The sequence below is a fragment of the Vulpes vulpes genome, chromosome 10, assembly GCF_048418805.1.
Source record: "Vulpes vulpes isolate BD-2025 chromosome 10, VulVul3, whole genome shotgun sequence".
NCBI classification, from domain to species: Eukaryota; Metazoa; Chordata; class Mammalia; order Carnivora; family Canidae; genus Vulpes; species Vulpes vulpes.
In genome coordinates, this window is record NC_132789.1 from 337505 (window position 1) to 365379 (window position 27875).

Consider the following 27875-nt stretch of genomic DNA (forward strand, 5'->3'; position numbering starts at 1 on the left):
ACACAGGAGCACTCTAGAACACCACCAGAAGAAAAGGAAAAAAATCCACAACTCCTGGTAACATAAGAGTGTACTTTCCCATGTGTATACAAATCACGTTTTTTGTTTAAACAAAAAATGACATTACACAAATATACTGGGGGACAAATGGTCTTTATTTTTTAACCATGTATCCTGAGTGCCTCTTTTTTGTGTCATTAACTGTTCTAAAACAAAATTTTTTTCTTTAAAGATTTTATTTATTCATGAGAGACACACAGAGAATAGGCAGAGATATAAGTAGAGGGAGAAGCAGGTTCCCTGTGGGGAGTTTGATGTGGGACTCGATCCCAGGACCCCAGGATCATGCCCTGAGCCAAAGGCAGACACTCAACCACTGAGCCAACCAGGCCTCCCTAAAACAAAACTAAAAAATATTGGAATATAAGACTTCTTTTAGGCCATCTTAAAAACACCCTTTAAAATACAAACACTGGGGAGAGCTCTCTCTTCTCTCTTTAGGTTAAGGTGTTCATAAAACAGGTGGTCAGAACGCATCTGTTTCTCTCACAGGTGGGGACACTGACCTGACCCTGCAGTTCTTGGTTGCAGACCAGTGTAGAGACACCCACACCACCCTTGGGAATGTTAGATCCGAGGCTGTGAAGCCTGACAAGATGGAGGAGACACTCACATGCATCATCTGCCAGGACCTGCTGCATGATTGTGTGAGGTATGCGTGCGTATGTCGCAGGAGGATGGGAGATAGGGGGGAGCAGCCGCGGGGAATCGAGCCTCTGGGTCCTGTCAGGTTCCACTCTGCAGAGCTTACTCATGGCATTTTACTTGTGTGGCCAACAAGCCAAACACCTGACCCTTGTTGCCAAGGCTGTAGGAGAGTACGTGGGGTTGATGCGGTGATGATCTCAGTCGACACTGGTCCCATCTGAGCCAAGTAGAACAGAAAAGCTGTACAGAGCTTTCCTAGGAAAAGGCCCAGAATGAGGATCCCTGGAGCAGTCTAGGGAGCGCCCTCTCCTTGCTTCTCTGTGGGAGCCTGAGAGCCTGTCCAAATTTCCACTTCAACACAGGCCTTTTCCACACTCAATGTCCATGCTCCTCATATTCCCGGAGTTATTGCCTGCTCTAATGTCCTTCCTGGAGCACAGATTGGCATTTCTTTTCATTAGCAAGGACCAAGTTAGGGTCGTTTAGGTGGAAGCTCTTCTCACGTGGGGTGTGGAAGGCAGGTGGCATTCCTAGCTTATCAGCTGAGGACACAGATGCAGCCAGTGATGGGTGCCATATGCAAGGAGTAGAGCACCCTGAGAAGCAGGGCTTCCAGGCTCTGTGGAGTTAAGTGAGCTTTGTGGGAGGGTGATTTGCTCACTTTTATGTTTTGTGACCAACCCTCAGCCTGAGTGAGGCCACATCCTGCTCTGGGGAAAGGCAGTATGAACTGGGGTCCCTGCTTCTCATGCTCCACACAGGCCATGCCCCATGTGCCCTGGTATCTGGGGGCTGCTGCTATGGCCTGGCAGACAGATGCTCCATCTACGAGTGCTCTGCAGGAGTGTCTGCAGACTTGTCCTTGTGCCCTCAGCCTACAGCCCTGCATGCACACCTTCTGTGCAGCCTGCTACTCAGGCTGGATGGAGCGTTCTACCTGGTGTCCCACCTGCCGCTGTCCAGTCGAGAGGATCTGTAAAAACCACATCCTGAACAACCTGGTGGAGGCCTACCTTCTCCAGCACCCAGGCAAGTGGGGAGCCCGCCTAGCTCCTAGAAACCATGGCTGTGTCTCCAGGGGCTCCTCAGCTAGTAGAGCCGTGGCCTTTGCATTCCAGACAAGAGTCGCAGCGAGGAAGATGTGCGGAGCATGGCTGCCAGGAACAAGATCACTCAAGACATGTTGCAACCCAAGGTCAGAAGGTCTTTCTCTGATGAGGAGGGCAGTTCGGAAGATCTGCTGGAGCTGTCAGATGTGGACAGTGAATCATCGGATGTTAGGTGAGCCTCTGCCTGGTTCTCGGGGGCAGGGAGCTGGACAGGCAGCATGGAGTCTGAGCCAGCCAAGGACAGCCACCCACTCGGGTGACTGGGTGGTATCTGTCCCCATGCCTCCTGCGGTAACCCCCCCTTCAGGTATACATGCAGTATTTATTTTTTGCTCTTTTCTGTATTTATTTCCAGCTGTTTTGAGGTGTAATTGATATACAGTACCCTTTGAGTTTCAGGTATAGCAGCTAATGAATGGTTTGACGCTGATGTCTGTTAGAAAACAATGGCCACCATAACCCACACTGTTATTTGCTGACACCTCGTCGGGTGCTGTGATTCACTGGCTATGACAACGTCACAATTTGACATGTTCTTTGCCCCACATAAGTGCATTTACTCTGTAGCTTATCTAGTGACCGTTGAGTCCTATGGCATAAGTTGCGTTATCCTCAGTTGTCAGGATGTTACTGTAGAGAAGCCATGGCCACCTGGCCAAGAGGATGCAATTCTAGGAGACCTTATTTTATCTGCTGTAAAATGCTGGTGTTTCCTGACTCAGAAGTCCATAGACTTGAGTTTTAGATGGAGCATCACATTTAGAAAGACAAAAATCAAATTTTCCAAATTTATTATCTTTTTGTTTCTTTTTGTAAAATTTACAAATAATGGTCAAGCAAAAGGAAGAAATCAAAAATCGCTTGAGCATGAACACTTCTTTGTGTATCCTTCCAGCCACTCATATACGTAGCCACAGTATTCCTCTACAGATGGGATTGTGGTGTTTCTAAAACTCTGACTTGTGAAGCCATGCTACAGTACCTACCAGCGGAGTGGATGTGGAATGGTCAGGTCAGAGGGCTGGACCTGCCACTTGGGTCATTCCATGCCCATCATGGAATGCTGGCCTTCCTGGGGTTGTGGAGGGATGTCAGGAACCCCTGGCCACACTTGATGTTGCCTGAGATAACAGCTGTCTCGTTCCTAACTGAAGTTGAGTGTCTTCTCACCAGTGGTGTCAGTCGGGCCTTACTCTTCCTTTGCTGGCTCTTGCCATTAGAGGTGGGCTCAGGAAGCTGCTCTCTGGCTCAAGTGAGGGAAGAGTCTGTATTTTTCCTATGGATTCCATTTTACCAACTATGTTTTTGGAAAGCTCAACTGAAGTGCATAAAGTTAGTGGGGCAGGGCTCCTGCGGCGGGTTGGAAGGCCCCTAGAGAACAGCAACATACCATGGCACATTTAGGGGCCCAGGGTGAGTCCTGAGTGCACTTGGCAAGCTGGGTGTGTTTCTGGATGTCATCCACAGCTCACCCAGCATTGAACCTGTGAGTGTGTATCTAGCCCCGTGTGGGGACTGAGTGGCCATGCTCTGGGGGATGCTATGCCAAAGCAGCAGGAGTGGGCAGGACAAGTCTCTGTATGTTAGGAGCTGCCAAGAGGGATGAGGTAGTCTGGAATCCTTACAGCAGAGGGGAGCCAGCAGGTGGCAAGGAACAGAGTCCTCCAAGTGCTGTTCTTCCAGGATGAGCACTGGGTGCCCAGTGGGGCATGCCGTGCTTGCTCCTCATATACCCTGGGCGGCAGCAGATGGTGCAGAGCTGAGGTGTGAGGCACTGGGATAGGACTGGGGTAGGACTTCTCTGTGAGCAGAGAAGATGCCTCTGGTCTGGGGATCTGGATCTCGTCTTGTCATAAGGGCTAGGGGCGTTGTCGCCGTCACCCACCGTGTGCTTCCCCACAATCGAGGGGTTTGTGTGCTTTTCTTGCAGCCAGCCGTACATTGTATGCAGGCAGTGCCCTGAGTACCGGAGGCAGGGTGGGCAGGCCCTCCCCTGCCCAGGGCCTAACAGTGAGCCAGGGGTACCACAGGCTGCTGGGGATGCGCCGTCAACCTCCACCAGTGTCAAGACAGGTGAGACACCACCTTCTCTGCTGTTGTCCTGCCATGACTGCCCAGGACACAGCCTATATTCTTGCTGGCTCCTCCCCCATTCCTATCCCAGTCCTGTCACTGCCTCCATGGTCTTGCCACCTCTCAGACCCCATTGCTTCTCATGTTCTGTTTTGGGCTAAGAAACCAGAGAGTTGACTTGTCTCATGGACCCTGCTCCTGGGCACTCCTAGGAGTTCAGTCCTGATCCTGACATTTGCTTCAGGCAGCTGGCACCCCAGAGTTGCTGGCTAGAGCAGAAATGACCATCACACCCATCACACATGGGCCCCTTAAATGAGAGACTGGCTTCTTTTCGGCAGCGGGTCATGATGTCATCAGAGCCAACCTGAGCTCTGCCCCACTGCCTGCTTCTAGTGGGCTGGGTCCCCAGATGCCATCAGGAAAGGGAGAGAGTACAGGTGGAATCTTATGTTTTTGGCCCTGGCCATTCTGTAGGCATGGCCCCACAGGGCCCAGTTTCTTAGTTGCTGTGGGTCTGAGCCTGTCATGAGACCACTGACCCAGGATTGTGACCTGGAGCCATGGGCAGTGCAGCACCTGGTCACAAAACCAACTCTACCATTCCTCAGGTAGACCCCATCATTTTCAAATTGCAGATGGAAGTCCCCAGTGGGATGGGGCCTGTAGCAAGTGTGTGTGCACAGATGGAGCCTCCTATGAGGCCGTCAAGTATGCAGGGCCTGGGCTCTGTGGACACAACTCTTAGAGTGGGGTCAGCCAGCCATGTCCATCAGGCCCACCAGGCCCATCACTTGTTTATTTGGAAGACACAAAGATTAATATAGAACTTGCTTTGTTGTTTAATGATGTGTGCTTTCTGGCCTAAGGAAATGGTAGAAAACCTTCAAGGATCTTTGAAATCTTGCTACGACTGCTGAACTGAAAGATCGCTTTGCTTGTTTTTCATTTTATTTAAAATGTTTCATTTAAATGATTGGCTATCATTTGGCCATTTAAGAAAACAGGTCTGAGTTTTCCCCAGGTTTTCTTGTGGATCAGTTTCCTTGTTTGCTTTCCCGCCATTCCTCTCCATGTGGGTCTGACTGGTTCTTTCTGCCCATCTGCCAGTATGTGCTGCCTAAATGTCCTGTCTGTTCTGCAGCCCAGGATTATGTGTGCGCCCTGCAAGGAAGCCATGCCATATGCACCTGCTGCTTCCAGCCCATGCCCGACCGGAGGGCAGAACGTGAGCAGGACCCCCGCATCGCCCCCCAGCAGTGTGAGTAAGGGTGTGAGCATTTACTGCCTTCCTGAGCCACCTCCCTGCCACAGAGCCTGTCCTGTGGATCCTTCCAGGCTCAGGTTTCAGGACAGTGTTGACTGTGGTGCATGGTGTGAAGTAAAGACGTGGCTGTGTTTTCTCATCTGCAGACTCGGTTGTCCGTGTACAATCATGTTGACTAATCATCTTTGCCATCAGTTGATAACCCACTCTGTCACACACCTCATTTTCATGTATGGGTGGTTCTCTTTCTGAAGTCTGCATCTGATATTTGTCCCCACACCAAGTCCATAATATTTCTATAGTGTGTCACTTCTGTTTTAAGATTTTTATTTGTTTATTTAAAAGAGAGTGTGCAAGCATGAGAGTGGGTGGGCAGAGGGAGAGAGAGAATCTCAGGCAGACTCCCCACTGAGCTCAGAGCCTGACATGGGGCTCAACTTCATGACCCTGACATTGTGACCTGAGTCAAAACCAAGAGGCGGACAGCCAACCGACTGAGCCCCGCGGGTGCCCTATGATGTGTCACTTTTAAATATAATACGTGAAATACAGTGTTTTAATTTGCAATTCTGGGATTGCTATTACAATTGAATTTGTCATTTATTGAATGGTTATTTGAATTCATTCCTCACTGAAGTGGCCTGACTGGCCGTTGTGCTGTGTCCCGCAGGTGCCGTTTGCCTACAGCCTTTCTGCCACCTGTACTGGGGCTGCGCCCGGGCGGGCTGCCTTGGCTGCCTGGCCCCATTCTGTGGTAATGCCGGCTCTCCAGCTGAGTTGCTTCAGCCTGTTCTGGTGCACTTGAGGGCGGTGACGGATAGCATGGCCTGAGTTGGGGAAGGCCAACATTAGTGACCATACTTCCTCCTGACATACAAGTGTCACTCTGTGCTAATGTGAAACCAGGCAGTAACAGGACAGCTGTGGGGACATGGAGTTCAGTCGGGGAGGGTTTCCTTACATGTTAAGGATACCAGCACAGAAAACGCCTGGTCTAGCTGCAGTGTTCAGACCTTGAGGTACCGAGGAGAGAGCTGTCCATGTTGGGAGGGAGTGGAATGGAAGTTGTTGTACCTGTTCTCATTTTATTTTTTATTTATTTTTTAAAGATTTGATTTATTCATTCACGAGAGAGACAGAGAGAGGCAGAGACATAGGCAGAGGAAGAAGGAGGCTCCCTGCAGGAAGCCCAATGTGGGACTCAATCCCGGGATTCCGGGATCATGCCCTGAGCCAAAGGCATGCTCAACCGCTGAGCCACCCAGGCGTCCCCTGTTCTCATTTTAAACGGGAACTTTTTGTTCTTTCTAGACTCTGTAAGAAAGAAAATGTATTTATGTTAGCGTCAGTGATGATGCTTTCTGTAAGACATATGACTTTGTTTCCTTCCATTTGGCAGAGCTAGACCTGGGCGACAGGTGTCTGGACGGGGTTCTGAGCAACAACCACTACGAGTCAGACGTCCTGAAGGTAATGGAGCTCCCAAACAGGTGTGGGACCCATAGAGGACCCAAGGATTTCCAGAGTTCTAATGGCTATTTCTAGGACTGCCAACTTATTAGTGCACCACATTGGTGCTTTGCTGTGTTTTCCCATCTTCCCCAGTGGAGGGGTTTCCTTCATGTCCATCATGTCATGAATCTGTAGGACTTGGTGCCAGTGCCTGCTTGCCCCAACCAGAGAGTTCCTGGGTCTGGGTGGGGAGTGGGGTGGCCATTTGGTGGAACCAGGGCCTTTGGCTTCCTCCTTTCTGACATGCTCCTTTCCATGTTTTAGGAAGCTGACCTGGCTCTTAGAATTTCAATGTTTAATGTGCACATCCGTCCCTGGCCAAGTGTCATGCCTTTATCCCATTTATGTGCCGTGTTGTTGCACAAGCGAGACCATGGGCCTTCTCGCCGGCATGACGAGCCAGTCTGGTTAGATGTTCCATAGATGCTCACAGGAGGAACCAAGAACTCTGTGTTTCCGGAGGGCAGCATGTAGATCCAGAAACAGCTTCCTTCTGTGATTGTGGATCTGTTGCTGCCCAAGGTCTGCTCTGGCCAAGGTTGGGTGTCTCACCACTCCTGTGCAAGGAATGTCTTTGCAGAGTTTTAGAGAGAACGTGGTAACTCACATGTTCAAATATCTGAAGCTAGCTTTCCTTTTGAGGTTCTGAACAGTGTCTCAGACGAGGACCCTTGTGAACTAGATGGTGAGCATGTTGTCAGTCCTGGGCATCCTAGTCCTTGGGCTGTCTCAGGTGTCCTATGATCTTGGAAGCAGAGCCCTACAACTGCGTACAGCACTCCCTTTAGCTGCTATGTTTAACTTACTTATGCTGTGGTGTTACCCATTTCAAGGACCTTTTATGAAACGTTTGCCTTCTTGTCATTTTAGTGTTTTTTTTTCCAAACTAGTATCTAAGATTTCCCTTCTTCCTAATCACAGAATTATCTGGCAACCAGGGGTTTGACGTGGAAAAATATGTTGACAGAAAGTCTGGTGGCTTTGCAGAGGGGAGCGTTTTTACTATCTGGTAAGCATCATTGCACTTGCTTTCTTCTCTCTAGAGGTGATGCCTTGGCCTCCTGTGAAGCAGTAGAACCTGCCAGGCGGAACTGGGCTGCTCTTGCCCAGCTGCCTTCCACAGGCACAGCCTTCCCCCCTGCGCAGCCTGACAGAGGCAGACAGAAAGTGCTAGTACTTTTGGGTTTTTTTTAAAAGTTAGTTGAGCCCACATGATCCATTCCAGTATCTTTTCTGCCATGGGGGAAGGAGGGGCACAACAGAAGAGACCCAGACTCCACCATCTGTTGGCGCTGCATGGAGATTCTGAGACTGGTTGTTCCCAAGCACTCAGGGTCCTCATTGGCTTCTCACTTGCTGTGTTGGTGACTTAGTGCAGGCTTGCCCTGCCTCTCAGGGTATCCTGTATCACATTGTGAAATGTGATTTGTCACTGAGGGAGGGAGCTGCAGAAAATTTAGCAGATGCCTTTTTGTTTTTTAAAGATTTTATTTATTTATTTGAGAGAGGGAGGGAAGGAGCACATGTGTGTTCGGGGAGGAGTACAGAGGGAGGGAGAGGGAGGAAGGAAGAGATCTCCAGCAGACTCCCCAATGATGATAGAGCCCAATGTGGGGCTCCATCCCACAACCCTGAGATCATGACCTGAACCAAAATCTAGAGTCAAATGTTCAACCACGGGGCCACCCAGGTGCCCCAAATGACTTTTTTTTTTTTTTCCCTAAAACATACATTATCGTGAAAGACTTTAGAAGTCACTGGGAATTGTTCTAAGCAGTTGCTGTCTTATGGACACGTTCTCACAAGTGTCTCGGGTGTTATCTGCTGCAGTGGCCCTGGGACTGCCCAGACCTATCATCAGAGCCTGAACTCCATGAGCTTTTTAATGTGTCTGTAAAGCTGACATGGCTCACAAAGATGTGTGAATGACAGAGGTACAAAGGATAAAGTGAAAATGACTGGCAGTCCCTCCACCTGAGTACCCAGTGGTGATGCTTACCCTGTGTACCTGCCCATGTATGCACACCGTCCTCATCAATGAAACCCTACCACGTGTGCCGTGTTATGGCCTGCTGTTTGTTCAGCAGTATATCTTGGATCTTTTCTGTGTCAATGAAGATCTGTTCCTTGATTTTTATTACATAGTATTATAATGTTTTTTTTTATCCAGTTCAAAATGGGATATTTAAGGGATTTTCCACTTTCCACTGTGTGAATCAGCACTGCAGCTCCTGAGTGACCATGCAGTAGGGTAGGTTTGGGAAATTGTTCCATTAGGATAATGAGGACAGTGGTATGCACAGTTGAGACTTGGCCATAGTAACTCTCCTGCCTAAGGACATGCCTCAGGTGCGAAGACCAGTATCTTCTTAAGTCCATACTGGCTGGCAGGTCTTGTAAATACGAACAGGCCTACTGGATGTATCGTTTTTGTCTCTCCATGTTGGAACATTTACAGAATATAAGATCTTTGTGTGTCATGGTTCACCGGCTTATCTGTGATCATGGCCCATGTTAGGCTCTCTGGATTTGGGAATATAGGTTCGTAGGATACCTTTGTAGGTGCAACTGGTTGTCATTTGTGTTGTAAAGGTGTTTTCCACTAACTTATTATTATTTTACTTTTGATGGATATGTTTCCATTGTGTTAAGTTATAGGCAGTCAGATTTGCAGGTCCTTTCCTGCATGCTGTTTGGTTTATGAGACATAATTATTTTTTTTAATAATAAATTTATTTTGTATTGGTGTTCAGTTTACCAACATACAGAATAACACCCAGTGCTCATCCCATCAAGTGCCCCCCTCAGTGCCCATTACCCATTCAGCCCTACCCCCCACCCTCCTCCCCTTCCACCACCCCTAGTTCGTTTCCCAGAGTTAGGAGTCTTTATGTTCTGTTATGAGACATAATTAGAAATAACTCAAGAGAAAAATAATATTTATTCCTCTTGGGATGCCTGGGTGGCTCAGCGGTTGAGCATCTGCCTTCGGCTTAGGTCGTGATCCCGAGGTTCTGGGATCGAGTCCCACTTCAGGCTCCCCACAGGGATCTGCTTCTCCCTCTGCCTGTGTCTATGCTTCTCTGTGTGTGTCTCTCATGAATAAATAAATAAAATCTTAAAAATTCATTCCTCTTAGTACTTTTTTTTTTAATTTTTAAAATATTTGAATTTTTATCCAAGTGGAAATATTCTGCTATGAGGAAATAAGTGGGTTTTATTCTTGTTTTCAAATGTCTGGCCCATTGTCTCTGCCCCATGTGTGGATTGGTACTCTGGTTTCCCACTACTTTGCAAAGGCATTGCTGTTCTACTGTTCTGGAAACGTGATGCCATGTGCTAACCGGCATGCCCACATGAAGCTGTTTTCCTTTCAATTTTTTTTTTTAAATTTTTATTTATGATAGAGAGAGAGAGAGAGAGAGAGAGAGAGAGGCAGAGACACAGGCAGAGGGAGAAGCAGGCTCCATGCACCGGGAGCCCGATGTGGGATTCGATCCCGGGTCTCCAGGATCGCGCCCTGGGCCAAAGGCAGGCGCCAAACCGCTGCGCCACCCAGGGATCCCCTGTTTTCCTTTCAGATTACAGAATCACGGGGAACACCGTGCTGTGTTACTGCTGTGGCCTGCGGAGCTTCCGAGAGCTGACCTACCAGTATCGGCAGAACATCCCCGCTTCTGAGTTGCCAGGTAAGGAAGCCTCCTCACCCCCGACTCAGTTCTGCCTAGATTGGCTCCTATGTTCCTTCACATCATAGATACTCCGCCTTTGCTGTGTTCTTGGTGCACGGGTCTGCCTCAGCAGGCACAAACCTGGGGAGATAGGCTGTGTAGGGGCCGTGCTTATTATTTTTTTTTTTTTACTTTTTTTTTTTTTTAAGATGTTATTTATTTATTCATGAGAGACACAGAGAGAGGCAGAGACACAGACAGAAGGAGAGGGCGACTCCCTGTGGGAAGCCTGATATGGGACTTGATCCCAGGATTCCGGGATCATGCACTGACCCGAAGGCAGGTGCTCAACCACTGAGCCACCCAGGCATCCCAAGGGGCCGTGCTTATTTCCAGCCATACTCGACCCAGGGTCAGCTCAAGCTCTGGGCCTGTCTGCCAAGATGTGGACTTCCAAAACAAGATTCATAAAAATGACCTATAAACAGCTGTTGTAGTCTTTATTTCTTAAGTTGTGTGGGTTTTTTTAAAGATTTTATTTAAAAAATAAAAAAAATAAAGATTTTATTTATTTATGCATGAGAGAGAGAGAGAGGCAGAGACACAGGCAGAGGGAGTAGCAGGCTCCCCATGGGGAGCCCAGTGTGGGACTCCATCCCAGGACCTCCGGATCATGACCTCAGCCAAAGGCAGATGCTCAACCACTGAGCCACCCAGGCACCCTTTATTAAAGATTTTATTTATTCATTTGAGAGAAGACATAATGAAAGAGCATGGGGGGAAAAGGGGCAGATGGAGAGGGAGAAACGGACTCCCCTCTGAGTAGGGAGCCCGACATGGGGCTCGATACCCAGGACCCCAAGATCATGACCCAAGCCAAAGGCAGAGGCTTTGCCAACTGAGCCCCCCAGGTGCTCCAATTGGGTTTCTTTCTTTTTTTTTTTTTTTTTAAGATTTTATTTATTTATTCATGAAAGACAGAGAAAGAGAGAGGCAGAGACACAGGCAGAGGGAGAAGCAGGCTTCATGCTGGGAGCCCAACGTGGGACTCAGTCCGGGGACTTCAAGATCATGGCCTGGGCCGAAGGCGGGCACTAAACTGCTGAGCCACCTAGGGATTCCCTCCAAATTGGGTTTCCAATTAAATAATTTTAATTGGAATTTTTCCTTTCCTGAAATATGAACAGGCTAAGGAAACGAGTTATAAAGCGTGACAAAATGCCTTTCTGCTGCTGTCTCCCTTTGAGTCTTTAAATTCAGATGGCTGAGCTTGTGAGCGTAATGTGCATTACACGCGTCCTGTTTTCTCTTCCTAGTGGCTGTAACATCCCGTCCTGATTGCTATTGGGGGCGCAACTGCCGCACTCAGGTGAAGGCCCACCATGCAATGTGAGTGAGATGTGCTCGGATGGCCGGGGGCCCGAGTGTTGGCACAGGTCCTCAGGGCTGGGGAAGGGGTGCCATATGGACACCCTACAGAGAGACACACACCCCTTTTCCTAACAGAAAAGTGACTTTTTTCTTTATGTGCTTGGGCTGAGTTGATACCTCTGCTTTTGGGGATGTTTATGAACTAGTTAATTATTTACTTGTAAATAGAGTGGTTCTGTCATTTTATTTGTATACAGTCACGGGGCATAGGAAATAGTACTATTGTTCGTTTTAAAAGCCTATTCTCACGTCCTAAAGTGTTTGCAGAACGCAGCTGTCATTCCCTGCTGACACCCCAGAGGGTTAGCACTCTGAACCTGCGGCTGTGGTCGCTGAGAGCTGAGCCTCCAGCCTGTGCTGCCCTGGGTCTGTCTTTGGTGCCATGAGCAGGTGTCTGATTACTCTCATTTACTGATGTGGATCTCCAGGTGGGGTCGTCCATAGGTGTAAGTCCACCTCCTCTTTCAGACTGTGGGCCAGGTGATAACATAAGTCAGTGACAGATGCTGCTTGAGGCCATTCTGATCCCCAGTCATTTGTGGTTCAAGTCAGAGCCACTGAGAGTGTGGCCTTTACTCAAGGACTGATTCTATGGAAGAAAAACCTTGTTTTGTATTTGACAATAGACAGTGTACAGGAGACCATTTCGTTCTAGAGAAAGAAATAACAGCTAGTAACCAGCCCATCTTAATAAAAACACACGGATAGCGAAGGTGTGCTTGTCTTCACAAAGAGGGAGGCGGTGGTGCCGTAGCCAGCAGGCCAATGTGTCGGTCCTGCAGGGTGGCCCTGAGGAGGTTTGGAAGCTCTGAATCTCTTCTGAGAAAATTATCTAAAATATCTGACTTTTAAAATTTAAAAAGGAAAAAGAAGCCTGCCTTGGGGGTGATTTCTTTGATGGTACTAAAAATATGCTACTGCATGCTGCCCCTTGTGCACAGTCAGCCTCTCATCAGGTTCTTGCGGCTTGTGACTACAGGACCGACTTACTTGAATACTTCTTGTGTAATTTCACCCTTTTCTCCCTACAGGAAATTCAATCATATCTGTGAACAGACAAGGTTCAAGAACTAAGCATCTAGGAGGCACGAAGGTGGCTTGGGGATATTGGAGGTTAATGACAGCATGTTTCAGAAAATACTGGATACAAACATTCTACGGGCATTTTACCACCCCCAGGGCGTTCTGGGGGTCTCTGCGTCCGGCAGGTGGCTCTTGTGGGGCAAGACCTTCTCAGTGAGACCTCCCAGGCCCACCCCAGCAGCCTGGGAGCCCTGGGCAGCACGACGCACCCCTCCTCTGAGGAGGATGTGCTCGGGGACGCCTGGAGCACTTGAAGCAGAGGAACCGCTGTCTGCTGTCCCCTCCCAAAACTATGCTTAACATAGACCTCTCTCTCCAAGAAATCTTTTGTGGGAGAAAAAAGGAAAGTCTGTTGTTTAAGGGAAAGGGAGCAAAAGTTTACAGCCTGCAGGGTGCACCCGAGCATCCTGCTGTGGGGAAAGCCACAGCATCTTAGGCTTTTTTGTAATAGGTTTGGTGCTTATCTTTTAGTAAGATTTATCACAAACTGTAGCACAAGTAATATAATTTATAATTTACAAATTGACTAAAATTGGGATAGTCAATTGGGATAGTAGAGTATTTGAAAGAATAAACATGTTTCCGTTTATTAAAAAAGAAAAAATGATGTCCAGAACCGCTAACCCTAGACACCCAGCATTAAGTGCGTGGCCTTGTCCCAGGAGGGCAGAGGACGGGGAGCACCTGCCAGGGAGCGAAGCTTTGGTGCCTACTTCTTATTCTGTGGGCATAGCTGCAGGCCTCACTGAGCCGCCCTCATGCCCCACCACCCTCACTTCCTCCCTGCTAATGCCCCAGCCTCGGGAACAGCTCCTTCCACAGAAGTGCGAGGGACCTTTGCCTCCACTAGTCCTGTCCTGCGTTGGGTTTGCCATGTCATCTGGAATAATACTTGAAGTTTTGTTCTTTGTTAAAAAGAAAAATGTTTTTTATCTTTTGTTGAGATCATCTATTATTTTTGTTTGCAAAATTGTAACTTTTTGCTTCTTCTCAGGAATAGGATTTTCAACTGTTGTCTTGCTCTTGATACAGACTCTGAGAAGCAGCACCGTGTTTATGGAAGAGGCCTCCTCCTCCCTGCATTCTAATAAACAAGCCGTGTCTGTTTCTCTTCCCACACATTTGTCTGTGTGTCAGCTGCAATGTGTTTGTTGCTGTCACGGTGCACAGGCTACAGGCCTCACTGGTTACTGGTTGAATGCCACTGAGAGTCTGTCTAATGAGCCATGTGGGCTGAATAGGACCTGTAAGCACATGGGACATGGGCTTGAGGCCTAGGTCTAAGCACCTAGGGAAGAGGGGAAGGCACAGCATCTTGTGGGTCCACCAGCCCAAAGTAACAGCCTTTCAGTCGCATATGGAAGCTGTGGCTTCATGTCTCTGCCCTGGGCTTAGCCTGTGCAGGAGTGAGGCCTGCCCTTCACGTCATCACTCCCTTCTCTTTTGAAAGAGTAAAAACAAAAGTGTGGCTTCTGAGGGATGTGCCAGCTCTTTAAGCCTGGGTTTAAACAGAACGTGGGACTTCACTTGGGCTGCACTGGCTCCTTCTGTGAAGGATAGGACACAGGTCCCTTTAGCCTGCGGGTTACATAGGGCAGGGCCGACTCTGTGGGCCAACCCCTGGACCTCCCTTTTCCTAATAAGTGCTCGGGGTCAGAACAGAGCTTATCTGCTCTCGCTCATAGATGGAGCCTTGGGGCCAGGGCAGCTGTTCTCTGGGCTATTTTACAGACCTGGGTGGATGTGCACTCATGTTTTTATCAGTTCCTATTCGGCAACACCCTCCCACCCCACCTAGTAGCCAGCCCACATTTGGGCTGGATCCCCGTGGGGGTGTGTGTGTGTGTGTCTAGGTGGCACAGGCTGCCTAGGTGTGAGTGGCCACCTCAAGACTGTGCTGGTCTACAGGTGCTTGGGCCAAGCCTGGAGCAGGCCCCACTGGCTCTCTGCTGCTTGCTCCCTGTCCCCTCCTTCCACAGCCTCACCCAGCCCGTCCCCAGACTTGTGTCCCCACGAGAAGAGGGGCCAGCCCTGCCCACACCCCCACCTGCGGTGCACCATCGAAGGGGCTGCACACTAGTCCTTCCTGGCCCGCAGGTCTGAGCAATGAGGGAAGCCACTGATGCTGTGGAGGCCTTCCTGGGCACAGCCAGAATCCAGCAGCTCATGTCAGCGCAGGCTCACATGTGAGAGCAGAGCGCTGTTAGTGGATTCTGCCCCAGGGAAGCAAGCAAACCGGGAGAGAAGTTGAGAGGGTCATCCTGCCGCCTGCAGAGAGGAGGCCCAGAGGAGCCCGGCTCTGAATCAGGATGTCTGGTGGATACCAGCAGCAGGAAGCCAACCTCAGGCTGAGAGAAAAAATGAGTGGCAGGCTGAGTGCAGTTAGAAAGTCCAGTGTAGACCTGGCTTCACGTGTGGCTGGATGCAGGAAACTGAATGCCCAAAAGCAAGTGAACTTCCCCACTGGTTCAAATGGAAACCCATTCCTGACCTAATCACTAGTAGGCCAGACCACAGCCTCCTGGGCCGGCAGCACTCCACAGGCAGGTGGGGCAGCCTCAGGCCAGGGGAAGAGAAGTGTCAGGGGTTGTCAGTAGGACTCCCCAGGAAAGCAGACCAGCTGCGGGTCAGTAGCTGTGGGGCTTGAGCCCAGAAGGGTCAGACAGCCTGTCCGACCTCAGCCTGCTGAGTGAGGCCTGACTCTAATGGGAACTGCTGGCAGTGGCCCAGAGGTAATGCCCGGTCTCAGTTACTCCCCTTGGGCTTGCCAGCGTGTGTGGGGTGGGGTGGGGACACGGAGGAGCCCAGACACACTTTTGAGATTCACAGCTCCCTGCAGAATTAATCCCAAGGACCTTGATGCACATGGGAGTGCTCCTAGTCAGCCCTCTCTGATGCCATCCTGTCTCTTGGGACATTGGCAAAAGTGAATGCAGCAGAGCAGGCGATGTGCAATCCTTTCTGCTTTCAGCTGCTGTCATGGCTTTTCAGAGGATCCTGAGAGAGAGACTCGGTTCTAAAGATTGGCCAGCTGAGCCCTGGTGACCCACAGAAGAGCTGTCTTGCCAGCTCCCAGGAGACCATTGTCCTGGTCTGAGGAATGTCGTGACCCAGTACCTTAAAGGTAGCCATTTAAAAATCATAAACATTTGGAATTCATAAGTCATGTTAAAAACAAAGGTCATGGGATCCCTGGGTGGCGCAGCGGTTTGGCGCCTGCCTTTGGCCCAGGGCACGATCCTGGAGACCCGGGATCGAATCCCACGTCGGGCTCCCGGTGTATGGAGCCTGCTTCTCCCTCTGCCTGTGTCTCTGCCTCTCTCTCTCTCTCTCTCTGTGACTATCATAAATTAAAAAAAATAAAATAAAAAAAAACAGAGGTCATAAGCACTCAGGACTCATCCCCTCCTAATGAATTCACTCCATCTGCAGCCATCACGTGTGCTCCCGTGGGTATTTGCATTGATAAGTCTGCATGTCAGTTCTCCAGGATGGTGCACACCCCTGTCCACTTGCCTGTTTGTGGACTGCAAATTGGTAGGTTGGCCCTGCTCAGAGAGGATTCATACCACGGAAACTGGCAAATGCTACAAATCAGGGTCATCTGGTTTTGTTTTTGTTTATCCTGGAAAGAAAAAAAAATTTTTTTTTTTAAGATTTAATTTATTCATGAGAGACAGAGGCAGAGACACAGGCAGAGGTAGAAGCAGACTCCACGCAGGGAGCCCAATGTGGGACTTGATCCTGGCACTCTGGATCATGCCCTGAGCCAAAAGCAGATGCTCAACCACTGAGCCACCCAGGCATCCCAAGAAGTTTGTTATACTTTTTCAGTACATGACTGCACCTGAACAATGCAACTGTGAAAACCTATATAGTTTGAAGCCACCATGTTTTGGGGTGGCTCGTTGCATAGCAAAGAATAACAGGACAGTGGCCCTGCCCCTTCCTGGAAAATCACCCCTTCAGCCCAGGCCACCTGCAGGGCCCCTCCCACCTCTGGACCCTGCAGAGCACCAGGAGGTCACATCTTCCTGTGACATGGCTCCCCAGATGGGCCTCCCTGGACCCTCCACCTCCTGCCACCCTCCAAGCAGTCGTTCTAGCATTTGCCTGTTTGGTTTTCTTCCTGGCTGTTATTGTTGGAGAGTAAACGTGCTTACTGCTGTTTGTCTCCCCCTTCAAAGATCCAGAGCAGGAATCTTCCTGCCTTGTTCACTGTTCTACACTTGGCCCAAACATCTGACTTGGGCAAACATCTAGTGATGGCGGAGCTGTTGGCCGGTGTTGAGTGTGAGGATGAATGCAGACTTGGTGTAGGCATCACTGATGGGGTCTTCCCTGACGCACAGGGGAAAAACTGCCCCTTACTGCCTCCCTGTTAAGCCTCATGCGCGAGCTCATTTTTAAAAATATTTTTTGTCTCCTGAAAATGATGAGCTTGAAACTCATCAGTGGTTTCCCACCCATCTGGCAGACCCTGTGCAGCTTGGCCCCTCATTGCAGACCCCCTCTCACTCCGAATGTGCTGATTCCTTTCCTAGTAAACCTAGTGCCCAGACCCTTACATGCCTGCCTTTTTGTTATGCAAGTTTAGCTCAACTATGACTTCCTCAAAGAAATCTTTAAACAGGGGATCCCTAGGTGGCTCAGAGGTTTGGCGCCTGCTTTCAACCCAGGGAGTCCCAGGATTGAGTCCCAAGTCAGGCTCCCTGCATGGAGCCTGCTTCTACCTCTGCCTGTGTCTCTGCCTCTCTCTCTCTCTCTCTCTCTCTCTCTCTGTGTGTGTGTGTCTCATGAATAAATAAATAAAATCTTAAAAAAAGAAAGAAATCTTTAAACATGTGGCTCTCCTTGCTGTTCCCTCATCTAAGACACTGTTCCCACAGTGACCTGCACATGTCCCTGCTTTATTCTCATGTCTATTCAAACTCATCTGAGGGCCTCCCTGAACACTATCTAATATAGCAGCATGTCTGTTTCTTCATGCTGCCTTTTTCTGAATTCCTCACTTCCTGTCTTTTGTGTCTGTTTGCTGTCTGGTTCTCTGGTAGGTTGTAAGCACCAGCAGGGATTGTATACAGGGTCTAAGACTTGGGGTATGGTAGGCTACAATTAATAGTGATTGAATGAATGCATGATAGCCTGATAGAAGTGTCAGGCCCTCCTACTGACACAGTTTCCTTCACATGAATTATGCCCTGAAAGGCTGATCTTTCCCACATGAAGCTGGACTGGAGCAGGGGTGCCATCTCCTGCTCCCCAGCTAACCCTACACTTAGCACTGACCAGCACTTCAAGGCACTGCAGCGTGTCCACCAACAGTTGCATGGATAGCAGAACACGGTGTATCCAGACAGTGCAATATTATTCATTTGTAGACAGGAACAAAGTTCTGATACATGCTAAAAATGAATGGCTCTCACAACCTAATGCTGAGTAAGAGAGAAGGCAGTCACAAAATATCATGTATTGTGTGATTTTTTTTAAAGATTTTATTTATTCTTGATATATATATATATATATATATATATATAGAGAGAGAGAGAGAGAGAGAGAGAGAGGGAGAGAGAGAGAGGCAGAGACACAGGCAGAGGGAGAAGCAGGCTCCATGCCGCGAGCCTGACTTGGGACTCAATCCTGGGACTCCAGGATCGCGCCCTGGACCAAAGGCAGGCACCAAATCACTGAGCCACCCAGGGATCCCCTGTGTGATTCTTTTTATGAAACATCCAGAGTAGTCCGATCCATGGAGAGGGACAGTAGTTAGTGGTTGTCAGGGGAAGGGGTGTTGGGGGGACTGCATGCATACGAACAAGAGGGATCCTTTGGGGGTTATGGAAATGTTTTCTAACTGCAATGCAGTAAATCCAGCTTTATTTACTAAATCCAGCTTTATTTACTAAAATGTAGTAAATATAAACTGTAAATTTACCTAAAAAATTGAATCGTACACATAGAATGGGTAAGCTATATTGTATGTAAATAAGACCTTTATTTATTTTTTTTAATAAGACCTTTAATAACAACATTTTTACTTAATTAGCATTTTTCCCTGCATGGATATGTCATTGATATATCGGCTCATATGTGTTTCATTTAGTGTTGTCTGTCACATTTTACCCGTAATTTGTTTCTCCAGCTTCCCATACAGATTGCACCTTGCACAGCTGTAGTATAAGCTCAAAACCAGGAAACACGCTAGTGTCCAAAGTTCAGGATGCAGAGACCTGTCGCAGAGACCTGTCTCCTGCTCTGCTTGAGCCATCCCACACCCAGCATTCCTTAGCAACCACTAATCTGTTTTCCATCTCTGTCATCATATTGTTCCACAAATATTATGTAAATGAAAGCATGTAATACAGTATAGTTCCTTTGAGATATTTTCCCTTAGCATAATGCCTTGGAGATAGCCTAAGTTGTTACAATACCCTTTGTTATTGCTGAAGAGAGTCCAGTGATGTGGATGCTCCACAGTTTAACCATTTGTGCATTGCGAGCTTGGTCTGATTTTGGTTGTTTCCAGTTTTGAGCTATTACAAAAAAAAAGTATGGTAAACAACAGTGCCCAGGTTTTCGTGTGGATCTAAGTTTCATTTCTCTGAGATAAATATCCAGGAGTGCTGTTGCTGGGTCATACAATCAAATATATGTTTAATTTATTTTTTTTTTAATTTTTTTTTAATTTATTTATGATAGTCACAGAGAGAGAGAGAGGCAGAGACACAGGCGGAGGGAGAAGCAGGCTCCATGCACCGGGAGCCTGATGTGGGATTCGATCCCGGGTCTCCAGGATCGCGCCCTGGGCCAAAGGCAGGCGCCAAACCACTGCGCCACCCAGGGATCCCTAAATATATGTTTAATTTAAAGAAATTGCCAAACTACATTACAGAGTGGCTATACCATTTGATAGCCCCACAGTTATGTATGAAAAATCTAGTTTATCCACATAATTGCCAGCGTTTGCTATTGGTACTATTTATTTTAGCTACTCTGATAGATGTGTGTAGTAAGATCTTGAGGTGGTCTTAATTTTCTTTTTTATAACGGCTAGTGATGTTGAACATTTTCACAAGCTTGTTTGCTGTCTGAACATTCTTTTCAGTTAATTGCCTCTTATATTGGCCTATCTTCTAACTGCATTTTTTCTTTTTAACTTTTGGGAGTTCATAATATATCATAGGTACCAGTCCTTTATGTAATATATGGTTTGCAAATATTTTCTAACTATGTGTAGCTTGTCTTTTCATCATTTTAGTGGAATCTTTCTCAAAACAAATGCTTTTAATTTTGGTGAAGTCCAATTTATTAATTTTGTTCTTTTGTAGAATCGTGTCCCAAAACACTTCACCAAGCCCTCTCAGGCTTGAGATTTTTCCTCTGTTTTCTTGTAAAAGTTTCATAGTTTTGCACATTTCTGCACTTATGTCCATCATCATTTTGAGTTAAAATTTCCATTTGCAGGGCAGCCCTGGTGGCCCAGCAGTATAGCGCCGTCTTTGGCCTAGGGTGTGATCTTGGAGACCGGGGGTTGAGTCCTGTGTCGGGCTCCCTGCATGGAGCCTGCTTCTCCCTCTGCCTGTGTCTCTGCCTTTCTCTCTGTGTGTGTCTCTCATGAATAAATAAATAAAATCTTAAAAAAAATTCCATTTACAGATGCCATGATGGTCTATGTAGAAGATTTTGAGAAATTTATAAGGAAAAACCTAAAATAGGTGAGTTCAGCAAGTTCTCAGGATACAAGGTCAACACACAGCATTTAATCACATTTCTATATACTAACAATTAAGTGTGGAAACCATACTTTAAAACACAATACCAGGATACCTGGGTGGCAGTGGATTGAGCATTTGCCTTCAGCTCAGGTCAGGATCCTGGGTTAGGTGTGGGAGGTGTCCCTGCTTCTCCTTCTCCTCCCTGCTCCAGCTCTCTTGCTATCTCTGTCTCTTTCTCTCCAATAAATAAAATCTTAAAACACACACACACACGCACACACACACACAATACCATTTACTTTTTTTTTTTTTTTTAAGATTCTATTTATTTATTCATGAGAGACACAGAGAGGCACAGACACAGGCAGAGGGAGAAGTAGGCTCCATGCACGGAGCTGGATGTGGAACTTGATCCCGGGACTCCAGGATCATGCCCTGGGCCAAAGGCAGACGCTCAACCCCTGAGCCACCCAGGCGTCCCCACAAAACCATTTACAACTACTGCAAAGAAAATTAAATACTTCAGTATAAACTTAACATGTACAGGATCTGTATGATCAAAATTATGCAATGTTTAAAGAAGTCAGAGAAGACCTAAATGGAGAAACACACCGTGTTCACTGACTGAAAGCCTTAACATAGTAAAGATGTCAATTCTCCCCAAATTGATCTCTGATTTCAATGCAATTCTATCAAAAGCTCAGGATTTTTATAGACACAGACAAGTTTATTCCAAAATTTGTATGCATGGTTCCGTAAATACCTGGAAAAATCCTGAAAACGAGCAAAGTGAGAGAAGCAGCCTACCCGGTGGCAGGGCTTGCTGCACCACCGCCCTGTGGGAGGCTGTAGTGTAGGCAGGGCGGTGTATACAGAGCAGTGTAGACCGAGGGGTGTGGGCAGCGGTGTAGACAGTGACAGGCCACAGGGGACCCAGAAACACCCCCAGGGGCATCCAACTGTGGACAAGTGTGCAAAAGCAAGTGAGTGGAGAGAGGTCCGTTTTTCATTAAACGGCCCTGAAAAAGCTGATATCCATAAAGACAACAAAGAACAAGCCTTCACTGCCCCCGGGCCCGGGCCAACGACGTTTTGTTGTCTGAAAAGGTAGGACAGTGCTGTGGCCCCACGGGGGGCGTCGCCCTTGCTTTGGCACCTGAAACAGGAATGAGAAGAGGCCAGGAGGCGGGTCTGGGGGTCCGCAGGGACCAGCCCCGTAACCCCCGCCGCGCGCCCCCAGCCCCCGCCTTCCGCAGGCACCACCTGGCCACGCCCCCAAAGGGGCCGGGCCGACGCGGCCACGCCCACAGCCTGACAGGGGGCGGGGCGGGGCGGAGCTCCGCGCCCTAGCCACGCCACTTCCGCCGGAAGTCCGCTCCTCTAGCTTCCTGCCAGAGTAGATCCGGCGGGGCCAGAAGTTGCGCTTCCGCCCGTGGATACCCGCGCACGTCCGGGAATCTGTCTCGCGCCAGCTGTGAGTGGGCGCCCGAATGCCACGCGTCGGTCGGGGCTGCCCGGCCTGAGGGCGCCGTCCGCAGGCAGGAGAGGACGTCCGTCCTCCGGAACGGAGGCGGCGCGCTCGGGTTGTTTCCGGACGGTTCTAGCTCGTCACCGCCCCGCGCCCCGCGCCCCGCCCCTCGCGCGGCCACGTCTCCGCCGGAGCAGCGCGGCCGCCGAAGCTGCCGCAGCACCCGGGTGAGGGTCGCGGGCGGGTGCCCCGGCGGGTGCTCTGGCCTGGGAGGGCGCGGGGCCGCCGGGGGCGGGGCCTGGGGGCGGAGAGCCGCGGCGCGGTCGAGGCTGAGGCCGGGCGCCGTGGGCCGGGCGGGCGCGGAGGGCTCCGCCCGGTGTCGGTGCAGCCGCTCGCCGTTGGTTGACGCGGGGCCTGGAACCGGCCTGCGGCGTTGTCGGCGGGGCTGGCAGCCCGGAGCGCCGTGTGCGCGGCGGGAGGACGTGTCCTGTCGCAGAAGCTCCGCCGGGGTGACGACCGTGACCCGGTGTCGGGGGGCCCGGGCAGAGCAGGTGCACAGCCTGGCCTCGGGCAGCGCGTCGCGGTGCGGGGCCTGCCCCCCGAGCCCTCCCGCCGGCAGGAGTGTCTGGGGCAAGAGTGTCTCGGGCCGGTTGCGCGGCAGGGCGGTGGCCTCGAGGGCGAGGAACGAGGCTGGACTTCGGAAAGAAGTTTGTCAGGAGCATTTCGCAAAGGCAGGATGATGGTGGGGCTCGACAGGTGCAGCGCGGGGAGGAGCCAGACGGTAGGCAGCTTCCCAGTCCATTGTAAGAGGCTTGAGTTTTAGTGTCCGAGTGATTGAAAACCGCTGGGACGTGGCCTGCCATTCACAGGTGACTCACGCATTAAAAAAAATTTTTTTTTTAAGTTCCCTTAACGTTGCCAGCCTTTTACCGGAGCGAGAGCTTTCAGTGAACATACCTTGAATGCCAAGAAAAGGAAATAAAACTCATCCAACATTACTGAAATTCAGAAGTAGCCTTTTTGGTTTGCTTTTATTTCATTTCGTTTTGGCCGGGTGCCTTCTTTTTTTTTTAATTTATTTTTATTTTATTTATTTATGTGAGAGAGAGAGAGAGAGAGAGGCAGAGACACAGGCGGAGGGAGAAGCAGGCTCCATGCACCGGGAGCCTGATGTGGGATTCGATCCCGGGTCTCCAGGATCGCGCCCTGGGCCAAAGGCAGGCGCCAAACCGCTGCGACACCCAGGGATCCCTTGGCCGGGTGCCTTGAGCAGCACCCTTTCCTAAGTGAGAATGTCTTGACCTGGCTTCACTCGTCAAAGTTGACAAGCAGCGGTTGAAGGGAAAACAACACTCATCATAACAGTGACCATCTGTTGAGGACATGGGACAGACCTGTGCTGTGTTAATCCACTTAATCTTGGCATGATTTTTATTGTTTCTCATCTTGGTGATGAGGAAGTCAGCTACGAGGGGTTAAGAAATCTGCCTGGACCTCATAGCTGAGGGTGCAGGAGTCAGGACTGGCCCTGGAGCCCACCCTTTACAGAACACTGCTGTACAGAGCCTTTGCACACTGTCGCTGTTTACCTGTGGTCACTGGTATGGCCTCAGTTAGATGTTATTTTCTTAAGGAAATCCTGTTTTCTCTCTGGCCATGCTATTTGTCATTGCCAGTGGAAACTTATGCAAGGCGCAGTGCCTGGAGCCATGATATGAATCTGGAACTCATACGATCTGCTCTAGGGGGAAGCCAGAAGTCACACACACATGCCCAAGACCGTGTTCTGGCTGTGACGTCCCTCCATGTCAGATGGCGTGAATTCTGAGTTTGGAACACTTTATACGTGGTGGCGTCATTCTTCTGTCTTTTCCCTCCAGGAGCACAGCAGAATGCAGGTGGTCCAAAATAGTACTGTGATCACACTGATACTTTAATTTGTCTTTAAATCTCGAACTGGAATGCACATTACTAATAACAGCTTCCTTGTGCTGCTCTCCCCGCTGTCTGACCCTTCTTGCCCTGTTTTGTCAGCAGTGAGGGAATGAGACCTTGACAACTGAGACATGATGCTAAGTAAAATTTACCTGAGACTGAGCATAGAGAATGGCAGCTTCTTGCCTTCAGGGAAATGCCACCTCAGCAGAGGCTGCTCTGGGCAGCCAGGGAGTTCTGTCTGTTGTCCGGCTTCAGGAGGAGCCGCCCATGAACAGGACTCAACTCTGAGTGCCAGGGTCTCATGTTGTGGAGGGCTGCTGCATCCAACTCTGAAGCCAGTAGGACCTCTTGGGAGTCAGGTTTCTTGAGTATTAAGAAATTCAAATGAAGGGAACTAAATGAGTGGAGTATGTGACAGCATCGGGCTCAGGTGGCCTGTTTGGTGGAGGTGGAGCGTGTCAGCCACAGTTTCTCTTTCCTGGACAGCGTCAGGGTGCAGTGTTGTGGTCACTGCTTGCCTTGGTGGCCGGTTCTCCTGAGCAGAAGTTGGTCCCTTTGCCTTCCTGCATCTGTTTGGTGTGTCCTGTCTCTAGGATGGGAGTGAAGTCTGTCTGGCTGCCCTGCTCTTCCTTCTTACCCAGGTGACACTGCTCGTTTGGGATGTGGCTGTTACTGGTCTGCAGGTTTATAACTCCCAGGGGCTTTCTTTGTCTCAGTGGAACCATAGCTTCCAAGTTTTTTTGGTAGGAATAGTTAGTTTTCCTGTATTTGAAAAGGCAGTTTTGATGTTCAGGAGGCAAACACTGTTTTGTTGTTGAACCATTAGCTTGATTACTAAGGGGTGGAACTTGGCAGAGCCAAAGCTTGAAGTTAGTAGTCTGAGTTGAGCATCGCTCAGAGCAGGGGATGTTTGAGGAGCAGGGCAGACTTGGAGCGGTGGTTTCTGCTTCTGGCTTCTTGCAGCATGTTGGAGGAGATGGGCGCACACACATTCGCAGTATGGTGTGCACAGAGGGGTTAGCTCGATGGCAGAAGCAAGTGAGCTAGGTAGGCACTCTACCAGAGGGCCAGGAGAGACTTGAGAGCAGTGCTGAATGGTGGACATGGACGAATCCTTGGGAATTTGCCTGGTGGTCAAGGGGGAAGAGGCATCCATGGCAGAGGGACCAACTTCTGCCTGAAAAATGCTCATTTGCCATTGTTACCCTTTCAGGCATCACGGGGAAAGGTGATCTACACATCTTCATCCTTGCCTCCACAAGACATTTGAAAGCAAAATGTGCACATTTTCTCTTTCTCTCTTTTTTTTTTAAGACGTATTTATTTATTTATTCATGAGAGACATGCAGAGAGAGAGAGAGAGGCAGAGACACAGGCAGAGGGAGAAGCAGGCTCCATGCAGGGAGCCCGATGCGGGACTCCATCCTGGGTCTCCAGGATCACTCCCTGGGCGGAAGGTGGTGCTAAACCGCTGAGCCACTTGGGCTGCCCACATTTTCTCTTGTTAAGGAACATATCAGGATGACCAGCACATACAGTGTGCCCTGTGCAGTGACAGTTGATTCCGTGTTCCACTCTATTTGTTGCCACATGTTCTTGAAGTGGCAAGCTTGCCAAGAAGGTGACAGCCTGGCTGTCCTTTTGCTCATGTGCCTTGTCTTGCTTTGTGGGCATCTTCTCTATAGGATCAGCCATCTATAGTAGCCAAGGGGTTTTCTGTGGAGCGGGGACCCTGTGAAATGGTGATTTTTGGAGGGCTCCATGGGATGTGTGGGGACAGATGGGGAACCTCCCAAGAGCCTGTTTGTCTCCCCCTACCCCTCCCCAACCTCATTGCAGACAGGATCATGTTCTGGCCAGCCTCGGTAACTCCCTTCATTTCTGTGATCTAGGTATTGTTTCAGTCTTCAAATATTTACATAAGTGAGACAGCATAAGCCACGCTGGCACCCAGTGCTTTTCAGTTAGCTGGTGGGATTGTAATTGCCCCTATTGTCACACATGCTATCCATGGTTCTTTCTAGTATAACCCATAGGGCTGGTTTTACCTCTGATGGTACATGCAACCTTTTCATAGTTTTATCAGCACCACTACTGAACCATTGCAACTTTGGCCTGTAAGGTGCTAGACAGCAGAGTGGAACGTGTGGATTATTAGAGCTGCAAGCTAGACACTCCTGGGTTTACACAGGGCACACTGCCATCACTAGTCACTCGATGCATGGGTAGACCAGGTTATGTCAGTCACCAGTGGGTGCCTGTTCATGGGGTATGGCAAGAGAGACTTGTAGATAAAGAGGCACACCCGCGTCCTCCTGTTGTGGAGTCAGCAGCATCATCAGCCTCTTCTCTTGTGGGCCACTGCTCAGGCTCTTACCTGCGATGTCTATATAGGATTTGTAAGCTGGAGAAAGAAGTTATGTAAATTTTTGTCCTGACTCATGAAACACAGAACAGTATATAGGATAACGTGAAACTTACTTTAAGGGATGTAGGTGCTGACATCTCTACAGAAGGATGGTGGCTCACAGTTTACCTGGTGATGAGGAACAGATTATGAACATGCTTGTTGCACTTCCAAAATGGCAACCAGTTGCCAGATTTTGGGCAAAGTTCTCCCTAGCCTAGCAATGGGACGCCTAGGTTGAGTGTCTGTCTGCCTTTGGCTCAAGGAGTGATCCCAGGTCTGGGGATGAGTCCCGCATCAGGCTCCCTGTGGGGAACCTGCTTCTCCCTCTGCCTGTGTCTCTGCCTCTGTGTGTGTGTGTCTCTCTCTCATGAATAAATAAAATCTTTGAAAAAAAAATCTTAAAACAACAACAACAATAACAACAACAACAACTTAGCCTAGCAGGATGGGCTAAAAGCAGAAAGACGAGACTGGTCACCTGCTGTGAGATGCCTTCTCTGGACCCTGATTCCCAGGTGGCTACATTTCCATGTGTAACAACCCCCACCCCCCCCAACCTCCACCGCCCAATGCTTCTTCCTATATGGTGTAGAGTTTCCATGTTCCATGTACTTGCATCTTCCACCATCAGGTCAGGCCTCCTGGGAGGGGAGCTGGCTCTTGTGGCCCTGTGAGTGCTTAGGCCTGAGTGTCCAGTAATAAGTCACTGGCCACATGTGGTTATTTCACTCAAATTGCTTAAATCTTAACAAGAAACTCAGTTCCACAGCTTCCTGAACCCTGCCTCTGCTAGGAGGCTCCCTGTGCTCTGGCCTTGCGGGGTGGCCCTGAGCCAGCACCAGTACAGACATTAAGCACCTTCAGGAATGGGTCCTGGTATGGCTAGTTCAGCATTTTATCCTCAAAACCTGGGATATTAAAAAAAAAAAAAACAAAAAACCTGGGATATTGTAGGTACTCAAGGGTTATCTGTTGAATGATTACATATATGTTTATTATGTAGCAGTGAATTGGGAGCCAGATGTTAGTCTTGGAATTACTCAGATCTGACAAATGAAACTTCATAATACTTTGTTTTTTACCCCCCATCAGGTACCATGATATTACTTGGTTTGATTTCAAGCCACTTATGAGACTAGATTTCCGCCAGATGGAAAGCCTAGTACAGCCCTTCCCAGAAGCTCTTGGTTGCTGCTGATGGCCGAAACCAAACCTGCCAGCATCTTACTTGTGACCCTTAAGTCTCAGCTCAGCCTGTGCCGTTCTGACCATGGACAGAATGCCAGCTGGATCCAGCAGTGGCACCCCAGCTCACCCGGAGGCCCTCCCCAAGCCCCCAGGCTCACTGGTGCCACCTAACCAATGGGACAAAGCTCAGTGTAAGTCACTGGTTACTCTGCACTGCTGATATTTTGTCTTTAAATAGGAGGATGTGGATCATCTTGCACTTTGGAACAAGACTGTGGTGTTTAAGACCATAGTGAACTTTA

At 49.2% G+C, this 27875-nt stretch overlaps 2 protein-coding genes across 6 annotated transcripts in view; both read left to right on the forward strand.

Moving 5' to 3' along the window:
* Positions 1-13973, forward strand: part of CHFR (checkpoint with forkhead and ring finger domains) — a 30293-nt gene extending 16320 nt beyond the window's left edge. For all 3 annotated transcript variants that reach the window (XM_072722516.1, XM_072722518.1, XM_072722517.1), the window contains 11 exons: positions 553-712; positions 1583-1737; positions 1827-1989; positions 3748-3890; positions 5035-5151; positions 5828-5911; positions 6557-6627; positions 7591-7678; positions 10251-10358; positions 11657-11729; positions 12803-13973. In XM_072722516.1, the coding sequence (XP_072578617.1) occupies positions 553-712; positions 1583-1737; positions 1827-1989; positions 3748-3890; positions 5035-5151; positions 5828-5911; positions 6557-6627; positions 7591-7678; positions 10251-10358; positions 11657-11729; positions 12803-12845 (1205 nt within the window). In that variant the 3' untranslated portion in view covers positions 12846-13973. The remainder of the gene's footprint in view (positions 1-552; positions 713-1582; positions 1738-1826; positions 1990-3747; positions 3891-5034; positions 5152-5827; positions 5912-6556; positions 6628-7590; positions 7679-10250; positions 10359-11656; positions 11730-12802) is intronic.
* Positions 13974-21912: 7939 nt separating this feature from the next.
* Positions 21913-27875, forward strand: part of GOLGA3 (golgin A3) — a 41863-nt gene continuing 35900 nt past the window's right edge. The window contains exons 1-2 of one of the 3 annotated variants that reach the window (XM_072722521.1): positions 21913-22264; positions 27478-27764. In XM_072722521.1, the coding sequence (XP_072578622.1) occupies positions 27656-27764 (109 nt within the window). In that variant the 5' untranslated portion in view covers positions 21913-22264; positions 27478-27655. Of the gene's footprint in view, positions 22265-22346; positions 22819-27477; positions 27765-27875 lie in introns of those variants that run through there. The other 2 variants (XM_072722520.1, XM_025988239.2) reach the window with 2 other exon arrangements.